At 38.4% G+C, this 12,593-nt stretch overlaps 1 protein-coding gene across 1 annotated transcript in view; it reads left to right on the plus strand.

Moving 5' to 3' along the window:
- The window catches only part of PITPNC1 (phosphatidylinositol transfer protein, cytoplasmic 1), a 44,644-nt gene that overhangs the window by 7,462 nt on the left and 24,589 nt on the right, over positions 1-12,593 (plus strand). The window contains exon 4 of the mRNA XM_009894778.1: positions 8,899-8,970. Coding sequence (XP_009893080.1) covers positions 8,899-8,970 — 72 coding nt within the window. The remainder of the gene's footprint in view (positions 1-8,898; positions 8,971-12,593) is intronic.

Genomic DNA, 12,593 nt, shown 5'->3' on the forward strand with positions numbered 1-12,593 from the left:
AGTGGAAAAAATATTTTCAAAGTTGAAGCCAAAGGAAGCCATCCAGGTTTGGGGGTATTATTTAGAGAATAAGATACTCCTCTGAAGTTCAAACACTTTTTTTTTTTTTGTGGCTGGGGCATTACTTAAGAACTATATGTAAGAAAGTCTGTTAAACTTAGAACGGGAGTTGCTTTGGTTTTGATCTTGTAATTAAAAACCTGACAAGATATCTTGCTAAAATAAAGGTGTAAGTTTTATTAGTAAGTTCATTTAATATTGTGATTAGGTTGATGTTAAGCTCATAAATGTGGGATTCTGTGTTTGGGATACAGCTGAATGGGAGCCCTGTAGAAGGAACTCCTGGGGGCACTGCTCTATGAGCGATTACAGGAGTGGGGTGCTGGTGAGTGCCTCTTGTCAAGCTACACAAGCTCTGGGGGAATGGGTGTTGCTAGCTGCTGGCCTTTAGGAAGAATTTCTTTGCTAGTCACAGGCTGGAGCCTTTTTCACTTGTAGGATGGCAGAAAGATGCCTTGCAGCTCTCAACAAACTCATGTGCCAGCTTATCACAGCATTTGCAAATACGTATCTTTAGTGTGAAATATTTATGCTATTCTTAGATATGTGGACACGAATGACTGAACTCTCAGGAGGCTTTCTTATTTTTCTTTCTGAGGTTGTCCAGCTAGATTAGAAATAATTAACTAGAAAGCAAACCCGTCTCAATGGCAAACCAAATGAAAAAGGATTGCATAGAACTAAGTTTCTTTACCTGCATCAGGATATTGTTAGACAATAAGGAGCACAGAGCAAATATCCATTTCACCTGTTCAAGCAACATTGGAAATTCTGGACAAAAAGAGAGGAGCCTGAAGCAAACAAATAATCAGATCACGAACGTATGGTGACTCAACCATGGTACAAAAAATTCATATGATCAAAGTACACTGAAAATGAGCCTAACAAAGTTTAGCTATCAAGCTGGAGTACAAAGAGATTAGGAAAAACACAAACAGAATTTAAGCAAACTCTTCTGACTTTGAAGGTGCAATTCAAGTGTTTACCAGGGATAATTTCAAATAGTTTTGCTGTCTGATCTGAACAGCTGCAGTGTTCTTAGCAATATTTCAATTCTGTGGCTGAAATTTAAAAACAGCTGGATAATTTTTTATGCATAAACTATGGCCAATTGTTAGTTTTACGATTATATATATATATTCACAAGTATATAAAGCAAAATAAAGATTAAAAATGGCATGTTTTGCGCTCTGCATGGAGAAAGAGCATTCTTCCACCTGCCAATGTCTCAAATTAACTTAGGAATAAGATATAAATTCAGAATATTTATGAAAAACAGAACAGGAGACAATGATTCCTTTGATGATATATCACAATGACACTAATTCTTCTACAGCAAATGATTGAGGCAAATAAAATTATTTCATCTGGTATGTGTCAAGGCCCCAGAGTGATAGTTGCTAAATGTTCCATTATTGACCTGCTGATTTCTGATTACTTTTGAGAACAGGCATGTTATGTGCTTCACTTAGTCAACTGCCACTTTATCCATGAAGTAAATTATCTGGAAGGAATGTTTTTCTAATTGTTGTTTTTATGATCAGATGACTTGAGAAGGAAAAAAACTTGTTTCAGATAAACATTGCGAGGAATCTGTAGAGTTTTTTTCCTGTGTTCTCTTTATCTCATTACCAGTGCTTGAAATTTGGATTTAACCCATCAGTTTTCAGTACACAAACTTTTCTCCAGCTTGAGTGTATGAAGAGTCTGCATCAAAAATGCAAGAGCATCTGTATGGCAGGATTAGAGCCTAATACAAAGTTACCACCAAAATTCCTCCTCTCTCGCCCCCCAACTTAGAAGACAGGTTAACTGGTGGCATTACTCTAGTAAAACACAGATTTGGTTCTTTTAGAGATTCTAGCAGAAGGAAGGACCTCTGTAGTATTTATAAGAACGAAATAATACATTTTCAGAAAGCTGCAAACCTGTTTTCTCATTTAATAGCTTAATCCCATTGAAACAAAGTAAATCAAACTGCTTGGGAGAATTCCCTTTTTCCACCACTGGCTTAATATAAAGCAATTCAAACCCCTCTCTGATTCATGGCATTGTCATTTTCACTCGTGCACGCTGCTCCTCACTTCTGTTCTCCCTCAATAAACAGGTTACTGTTCCCATGTATCAGAGAAGGGGATCCTAAGGGAAGGCAAAAACAGAGATAAGGGCTGAGTTTGATAGTGGTTGGAGGCAACTTGTTAGTTGACTGTTTTATCTTCAAGTTATTGTATGAAATACAAACAAATAGTGAGTTTCTTCCTGAGCGTGTTTGTGAGAGTTTAACTCCCATGCTTATTTTCAAGCCCTTTTTTTGCGTTGTTCCTACCTTTTCCGCTCAACAGCGCTTTTTCTGCTCTTTGCCACCTTCCTGTGCTTATCTTGCTTTCCAAATTCTCCTCCCTCGCACTGAGTCGCATCTTCCAAGTTCTGCCATCACCCTGCCCAGCCCTTTCCGTCTATTCTGTTCCGACTCTGTCATCCGGATTGATGCTAGCTTATGTAGTGAGTAACTTGTATCACAAAGCAGCTCTGTGTGCTCACATGCAGTGCTGTTCAGAGTATTCTGAAGGTAGTCAATAAAGTAGTGGCTGTTTTCAAAAAAATTTTGAATATTCAACTAAATATTCAACTCTATATTCAACTAAAGAAACTCTTTTAATTCTTTCTGTAACTAGCTGAAGGAAATACTGTAATTTGAAATATGCTGTAGAGACATAATTATATTTTTGTCACATACCTTCTCGCATATAAACTGTAGAGACAACATATTATTTGTCCATACCTGTGTGTGATTTTGATTTTTCACCCGCATCCAGGTCTCTCTGTTCTGTCCTCGCCATTGTCCAGAGGGATTGGCAATCCCCCATGTTACATCCCTCCTCCCATTCCATCCATCCTTCTTGTTTATAAATGCCCTCTCTTGCTCCAGGGCTGTGTGTGTGTCTCTGCCCGGTTTCCCTCCTTGTCCCGGGCTGTGTTGGGCATTCCCTCCTGCCTCAGTAAGTCTGGGGACCTTCCATGACCCCATAGTCCCCACTTTCCCTTCGCCTGTTAAGGAGAAGTAGGGACTTTCCCAGGTTTTTGATCTTCAATATAGAAATGCTGTTACCCACTGGCTACTCAAATAGTGCCCAAAATTTTTGAATTCAAAGGATGTGGTATCTAGAAGTTACTCTATTAAAAAAAAATCTAATTTTCCTTGGCTAGTGTCATCTTACTGTAGCAGTTACTGTGTTCTTTAGCTGTAGGCTCCATGGAGATTGCTCTGCAAAGGATCCAGTTCCACCTGTGTTGCCAAAACAATGTATATGTGACCAGAATAAAAAAAAAAATAATCAGCCTGAAAAGTGGTGAGAGATCAGAGAGAACATTTACATGAAATGTCTGCTTCTGAAGATTTAGGGGGATATGCGGCTGCTGCTTAAAAAAAAAAAAAAGTGGGATTAATTTTTACTGTACAAAAATAACTCCCAAGGATTGTGGATTAATATTCACAAGGAGCAGGAGAAGTGACTTGTGATGATGAGGTCTCTAGCAGTTCTTTGAATGTTCTGCAGAAAGAAACCAAATGGAAAATGAAACTAGCTAAAACCGTATTGATGAAGTAATGCTCCCCCAGACAAAGCAGGTTACACAGTAAAGAAACCTTTCTGTTACCCTCTGTCCAGCGCATTTACTGTAGTAATTCCTTCAGCCACCCCGGCGGTAATTACTATGCGAAGGTTATTTTTACACTCCTCTCCATAAAATGATTGTGAAACACTATATGTGTTTGACTGTCTCTTTAAGACTTTGGCAAGTGTTTTGGCATACTTAGGTTCTACCCTGTTCTTCTAAGTGTTGCTTATTGCTATGGCAACACTAATCAATCATCATGCTAAAAATAGGCCTTTCATTTTTCAAGAGGTTATCTGTAGTGAATTGAAAATGCAACTGCAGTCTGCGTTTTCCATATGCTGCTTTCATTTCCCTTTATTTTAATCTGGAAATACCCATGCTTATGTGGGGTAATTACTATTACAGACTGCGGCTATTTCACCGGTTACTCTCTTGAGCTTTAAACCTCTCCCGGTTCTTCCAAAAGAGGTGCCAAAAATAGAAAGTTTAAAAAACCAACCAAACAAAAACCCCAGCATATTCTCCTTATTTGTTTTTGAGTGTCACAGGTGTACCAGATTATAACAAATTTTTAAGGAGTTAATAACACATCTAAAAAAATCTGGAGGTGGCAGTATAAAAGATGCCTCCTTTGAGAGCTTGTCATTGAAGACACTAGAACTTGGAGGATTTTGTCCTATTATGTAGAATTTAAGTCTAATTTTAACTTAAATATTCAGCTTGCCACTATTTTTTTCCAAGAGGAACCTTGCAAGCTGGGGAGATAGTGAAATGGAAAATTGGAAACGGGTCCCTGTGCATTCCTGTGTGTGCTCAGCATATCGATCGGCTGCCAGGTTTGTGCTGGAAGAACACCCGCCCCGGGGGAGGCAGAGCAGAAAGGGAGTGGTGCTTTGAAAAAAAAATAAATCTCCTAAAAGGTCTGTTACCTACCATTCACTCCCAAGTTTGATTCTGACTGTTGCATAACACTTTTAATCCCCAGCTAAGTAAATACGCAGCCACTTAAGGAGGGGGAAAAAACCCAACAACTTCTTGCATGATGAATAATAAAGTATTTTGAATGATGCATAAACAGTTTTCTGGTTCTGCCAGAGCCCTCTGCCAATTAGTCAGAGTGCAGCTGATGAATCATGAGACACATTCTGTGAAATGTTCAAAAATTTGGACCTTGCTAAGTGTTCCTGAAAGCCGGTGAGACCCCCTGCAGCTGCTAAAGCAGCGGTTGCCAGTCCGTTGAGTTTCTGAGAGATATATTTGCAATGGAGTACGTTTTGGTGAATTTTAGTTTTCATTTGGGGTAAATTCACATTACCATTTATAATCTCAAATTAGACTGTTATAGTCGTCGCCTTTGTACTAAATACACAGGGAGGTTGACTTTTGATACTTTGTGCAGAAAATGACTTTCTGCTCCCTAATTAGGTGGCTTGAGGTAAATGGCATTTACAATTCTTCTTCTACAATATGCTGAAGATCTTTAGTCTTTTCTTAATGTTTCTTTTTTGAAATACCAGACTAGAAGATCTCTTTTTTTTTTTAATTACATTCTGGGTCACAGGAAACAACAACTGGGTTCAAGCAGTGGCTCACTGAGCTGCTACAGGCGGCCTAATGCAGCCTTACGTTCCACGTATGAAATGGCTGCATGGCAGAGTATCCTGCTGTGACTCATTGCTGGTAAAATCTAGACAGTGGTTGAAAATAGTAGGTATCTTTTATTAGGAAGGTAAAAGGGAAATCTGGCATTTGGCTTTATTCAGAATTTTCTCTAAAACTGTAGCCATGCTTCAAATCAACCACAGAAAGGTTTTTTATATTTTTCATTTTTATCCTCCATTAGAGCTGGAACTGTGACCTGAAAGCAACTGTTTTGATAAAGAAAAATGGTTTTGTGTCTTGAAAAATGTACTCCATCCAACAGCACCTGAATTTCTATAGTCAGATCATAAGTAAAGATACTTTTGTCAGAACCAGGGACGAGGGACTGCTTTGGTAAGGGTGTTAGCCTTGTATTAGCTGTAAGTGTGGAAGATGCTATACTGAAGTTCCTTCTGTCAGTGGTGTTTTCAGACCTGACAATGGGACCATGAGAGCAGCACCAAGTCCTGTGGTGGACCCTGCTACTACTTAAAAGAGCTGAGAGAGCTGCAGTGCCCAGAGCTGTTCAGGTCAGCACAGTCAGAGCAGTTTCCATAGCCACTGAGGTTTCTGACAAACCACTCGTCTCAGACTGTATAACTTAAAAGTTTGCAAAGTCACAAAGCTCTGACCTAGATACTCAATCTGCTTACGCATTATAGTCTTGATCACCCTTCCACTAGTGACAAGTCATTGATGTCCTTTTGTTTTTATCAACTAGCAGATTTTATTTGGGGTTGGGGTTAATTATGTAGCAAAGAAAATTAAATTTTGGTCCTCAAATCAAGAGGACAGATACTTAACACACTATCATGTGAGTAAGACATGGCCTAGAGCAGTAACCTTGAAATATGCAGACACAATGCTAGTAAACTCTTTTCTTAATAACTGTTCAATTAGTATATCATAAATAGTATGGCATATTTCTCTACCATTTTCAGTGAAAATGTTTCTAAAACATTTCTAAAAATTCTAGAAAATGTTTCTGTTATTCAGACCTAAGCAGTGAGTCCTCAGTAGTGCAGTACCAGTTCCTGCATCCAGCGAGCAGTACTAGTAACTGCCGAAAAAACAAAACACGCATTGGCCGTCTCCTCTCATTGCCTCAAGGTTGCTTTCCCGCAGGATGCCCGTGTGCAGAGGTCTGGGTTGTTGTCAGCAAGAGCTCTGCCCACCTGGACTGCAACCCCTGTAGTTATACATCTTTGTAAAACACAAGGCTGCCATGTACTACATTTTTGAGATCAAGAACCCATGTTTTTACCAGTCTAGGACCGATGTACTTATTTTCCAAATGCTCTAAAAACTGTGCAGTAGAAGATGTCTGTTGTTCGGTTATACATTTTGTTAAAATCTGCTTTTCATAATCCACCCCCAGTGGTAATTTACTTTTCAACCCTCCACGTTCTCCTGCAAACACAGAAAACGACTAGACTGTTGGTTTATGCTGTTTGAATATGAATCCTCTGAGTGACATCAAACATTGCTTTAGGACACGCTGGCGTCCCTGTGTCTTCTCAGGCATTCCCTATTTTTTGTAATATCACTTTTATAACTTTTCTTACTCTAGAAACATTTGATTATAGAATTCTTTTAATCAACCCCTTTTATTCATCTCTTTTTCCAGTTAATATAGTTCAAGGATGTTCATTCCACCTTTTGGTTAATTTTGGAGATACAAACTAAACCTTATGTTGGCGCTTTTTTTTTTTTAACTTCCTTTGCTGTAGTGCCTACTGTTTGCTAACGCTTTTGTTTGCAGATGCCTTTGGACGTCTGCCAGAATAGGAGCAACACAGAGATACATCTCCCCGCAATTGGGAGAATATCTGGATTTTTTTTGGTGTTAATTTGTGTTACAAGATCCCCAGTTCTGACAGACTGCTTATAAATATTGTATATTTTCAACTGGCACTTCCTGAGTTGTATACATAGGAAATGTTTAATTGCCCACAAAATATGGGTAATAGGAGCGAGCAGATCCATCACTGAACTTGCCCCATCCTGCACTCCACATACTGCTGATTTTTTTCTTTTTTTTACCTCCCACATATTCACCCAGTGAACACATTGCAGAGCTGAGAGCTAGTCACAGTTCAGATTGGACTGAAACTCACAAATGCGCTACTCCACAGAAATCTTTAATAAAAGGCAAAACATTTGTAAGATCCAAGGAGCAGCCTGCGCGGTCGGGGCGTCTGCAGCACCAACGTGTTACATGGGAGTATTTTGTTACGTTAATGGCAGCCAGTTTGACCAGAAGCTTTCCATGGCACCAGAACCTTATTCTGGCAAAACTCTCTCACTCGTTTTTTCAACAAGGATTGATTCTAGATGAGTAGTAGATATCCTGTCATCAGAGGAAGATTGAACAATGACTTGTGGGTTGATATCCATGGAGTCGGCAAATATTTTCTGCAGTCTCAAAGGAGCTGGCTTCTCATTTCAATTTTGTTGCACTGCAGCTGGCCTTCTAAATCACCTCTTTTCTTAGTCATCAGCCTCTCCCTTAGAAGAACTCTGAATTTTATCAAGTCCAAACTTGGACCAACAGCAATGTGAACACTGAGACATCATAATGGCCTCATTGTATAATCTGTACATACAGCGCAGTAAATAGTCCTCGTCTTTACAAACAGACTTTGCCATAGGGTATTAGTGATGCATCATACAAGGAACTGGCACTTTGGTTTCACTGGAAGTTAGTGCAAGAGGAGACATGATGACTAATAGCAAAGATTCTGAACTAGCGTCCTTCAGAGTTTGTGAGACAGCTACTCTATCTGCCTAGCCGAAAAATTGATTTGAAAGAGCTGTGAAGTGCTAAAGAAAAGATACTTGACATATTTTTTCCACTGGAATTATGTTGCCTAGTATTATAAATTCTTGTCCTGATAAGCCAACTAAATTAAGCAGTCCACAGACAAATAAATTTATTCCCATGTAAAATACAGAAATATTATCTTTAATAGAAAAATATTTGCGCATTCTTGATTTTCTGGCATTATTATCTAAAGATTGATTTGGGTTTAATATAAAGGAATTTCCACACCAGCTCATAATCCATCTTAATTTCATTAATAGATAATTATGCTAAAATTCATTTCTCACTGGAAATTAAAATAATCCCTCACACATCAAAGCATTGTCGTCTATTGGGTTAGCACCTGCAGCTAGCGAAGTGTCCTTGGATTATTTCGTATGGGGGATAGACTAATCTATGATGATGAATATCTGGTTGCTCTCGAGATCTTAGTGAACTGAATTTATAGCAAGACATTCAGGACATTTATTCTCTTATGCGTAGTGAACATGAAAATTATTGTATCTAGTTATTTCAGAGTACTTATACTGATTTATTTATACCTCCATTATAGTATTCAACTTTTAGATAGAATCTCTACATCCCCCCAGAATCATAAAACCTCCACTCTTATGTTCTGTGTACATTTACTCTTTTTCTTGAACTAATTTGGAAAAAAAAAATAGCAAGCTTATACCGAACAGGATGTACTGAATATGTCAGCTGATGAAACAGGGTGTATTTTTTATGTCAAACATATTTTTCTTTTGTTGCAGTGTTCATTTTTGCCTAAATTCTCCATTCATATAGAGACAAAATACGAGGACAACAAAGGAAGCAATGACAGTGTAAGTATGACGGCTTTTGCCGAATTTCATTTAATCCTTTTAGTGAGTCGTGGTCCGTATGTGGGGGCTGTAGGCCTTCCCGGCTGGGAAAAAGGCCGAAGCAGACTTGTGTCTTTGCACCTACCCGCGTGTCCTGTTCATGAGCAGCTTGTCAGCTTGCAGAGTAGTTACCTCCAAAGCACCCTGAGATGAAAGATTCATGTACGCCACTTCCCTTCTGCGTCTCACATTCTGCTTGTTAGTTCTCTAAGCAATGTAATTTACATATATGAATTTAGTCCTGATGAACATTTATAGAAAGTAAAGAAAAGATTGCTCTTTTTTTTTTGTTTTGGTGTAATTGTGCTCCACTTTATCTGTTTCGCATTATTCTCTCTGAGTAAAGGGGGTTGAATTCAAAAGAGCTGTCAGGAAGAGCAAACAGGAAACTAAACAATGGCCAGAGATGAGAGATCTCAGTAAACAACTTCAAGGGCACACTGGCTGGACTATTGAGGGGATGCTTTTGGCAATCCCTTACCTAGAGTTACAAAGTTCTGGGAGTTAGAGCTTAGACATGAAAAGGATAATTAACTATGCGAAATCCTCTCTAGAGGAAGGGTGGTGAGTGGCCAGCAGCTGCTGATGGAGAGATGCTCAGGAATCAAAGGCAGGAGGTCAGTCAGACTTTGTTGCCCTGACAGGGAGCAAAGCAGAGATCACACACCTTGCAAGAAAAGAATAAGGTTTGATAAAGTCAGGCATGTAAAGATTCGACCCATGGGTGAATACACAGATATGTTTCTGTATGTTTCATTTTGGTGTGCTTTAAACAGTCGTTTGTTGCAGAATTATGAGAAGTTTCTTATAGGCATGAAATAGAGGTTAAAATGTTCGGAAAATTGATCTGTAATACAGAGACCAAATGACGGAGTGTTTAAACTCATTCTAGAGAAGAAAGAAGGCAGTAAGGCAGATTTTAAGGGGTCTGAGATGCAGAGCCTTTCAATTTCCAGGGGTGTCCCTCCAGCAACCTTGTTAAGGTTAAAGTATTCTGTTCTCCAGATGGGAGGTACATTTCCCTAACTGCCTTGGGCCTGCGTGTTAATAAGGCTGACAGCTGTTGCACTGCTTATGGCAGAATAATTACATGTAAAAGAACAAGGTATAATTTTGAATAATGTTTTTGGCATACAGACGCTTTCCCAATGGGAACATGACAGAGAAGGTGTATTAGCCACCAGGTACCAACAACTTCAGTCACTGCTAGTCTAAGCCAGATCCAGATCAGCAAGAGAGGAAAAAAAGAAGTGTATTACGTTACCAACTATAAGAGCATTATGTAATTTATGCACTTTTTAGTGTTCACTTCTGCTTTTTGGCAGCGCTTTAATTCAGAGCAAGCCCACACCTTTGGTTTCGGGAGGGTGCAGACTAGTTTTCTGGTACATTATAATGTCAGCAGTGAGAAGACACGTTCTGTATGATGCCTAACAGAGGAAGAACTGAAGCTATTTAATCAGTGAATTTTCATTTTCTTTCTGTGTGTCAGCTTTGTGGCTAAAATACTATTACCCAACCAGTGAATTTAAGATGAAAGTAACACAGAGGTGGGATGCTTAGATGATGTAAATCAAAGAATCTCGACTCTGCTTGAATCCAGCTCTTCAAATGTAATTTTTACCAGAGTGCCAGTGGGGTAATATTATATTACCTTTATATCGAGGTACCCGAATCACTCACTAGGCAAGTATTTAACAGATTTAATTCACCCTTACTTGAACTGAGGAGGAGAAAGTGAAGCTGAATTAGAGGGCTGCCTTCCAGCCTTAATTTCCATGATTTTGTAATTCTGAGAGCTGTGCTATTCACTAGTGTAAACACAATAAACCAGTGGAAGATCTGGATTTTTCACTGTTGATCCAGTGACATCAATCTGGTGGCACGGATGTGTCTGCTACTGCACTGAAATGCTGGAAGGTTAGTAAATATGGAGAGACCTCATTGACCCATGGGAAGACTTCTGTTAAACCAACACCTCAGAAAAAGGGCTGAAAGGCAATGCTGTTCCTATTACTCAACGGGCAGGCTTAAACCTCACTTGATAAAATGTGAAGTGTAGTTCTCCTTCGCATCAGACAAGTTTATATTAAATTTCACTACGTTTACCCGGTCAGAAAACAGCAGGAAACACAGCATCCATTTCTATTTCCAGCATCTATTTCTATTTCCAGAGACGCACTATATTTTTCTTCATTGCAGCTATCAACCTTGACTGATGAAGAAATAATTAATCCAAAAAATACTTTTGTAAATTTTGCAGTTGTAATGCAAAATATTACAGTAATGAGGGTAATAATACATGTCTGGTTTTAACTCAAATATTTCTAGATATGTTTTTTGAGACCATACAGGTTTTTTGAAATCTTTGAACTCTGGTCTATTCTTCATTTCCATGCTATCTAATAAAGCGGATATTGATTGTAAAAAGCAATAATTAGATATAAGGATACTAAAGCTAATTCCATTGATTAGTGGAAGAAAGCAATACAAATGCTCTTGGGTTCCTGTTGTCATTTAACAGGCTAGTATATTATTAGAATGATTTTATTTAATATGTTGCCTTGCCTGGTAAAATTCTACCTAATTACTGCAATATATCTTCATGGAAAAGTCCTCCTGATTTTTCTTCCCAATTGTCATGATAGAAGAAACTAGTGAAAGATAATAGTATTGGCTTTGGAACTTGATTTTTCTATATCTTAGATTTTGTCATAATTTTAATCTTTTTAAAATGTACTTTACGCACTGTTGTTCTGATCTGTTAAAGTTTGCACTTGATTTGCACAAATATAAACATTGCCAGAAAGAACAACGGGCAATAAACTCCTTTATTTAGATAAAACACTGAGGAAGCTTGTGTGGACAGTAGTAGTGCAGGACCATAAATCCATCCAGTTGTGATTTCTAGTGCTACAGTGCAGCTGATTTTGCTGTATCGCACCTATCGCATGGCAACTCTCTCCTTAGAAAAACAGACTCCGTGTTCGATGAACGTGTTAGTACATCAAATATTGTCACTGCTACCTTGCAGCTTTATAGCTTCATTAATAGTGTTAGAAACTAGACCAATGAGTCCAGCCATTCAGTATTTCCTCTTTGGGGTCTTTTAAAAAGTCAACTTCTTAGTTTAAAGAGAAATTTTATTTTTATTTCACTTTTATTTTAAATTGCAAAATGGGATTTCTAAAAATTAGAACAGTTTGTAAAATGTAAATTACATTGTAGGTGGTGTCTGTAGAGTCCATGAAAATCTTGCTTCCCTATTGCATCTTCAGCTGCTCACGTAGGTCAAGTGGGAGCTGCTGGGGAGAGCAAGGTGCAGGTGCCTCCGATGGAGAGCATCAGGGAACACACACAACCCATAAAAGTGCAGATGAATCGCTTGGTGCACACTTTTTTTTCCCCAGAAGAAAAATTAGCAATTAGGGAATTTGAATGTAGATGCACAAACTCTGTGTTTTGAATATTAAAACCGTTAAGTTAAATACAAGAGAATTCTTAAGGTTATCTAATTAATGAAATGGTCAGAAATCACAGGTAGGAGTGGTATAAGTTACTGCCTGTTTGTGAATAAATTAGTT

Source organism: Charadrius vociferus, unplaced genomic scaffold (assembly GCF_000708025.1).
Source record: "Charadrius vociferus isolate BGI_N301 unplaced genomic scaffold, ASM70802v2 scaffold321, whole genome shotgun sequence".
NCBI lineage: Eukaryota > Metazoa > Chordata > Aves > Charadriiformes > Charadriidae > Charadrius > Charadrius vociferus.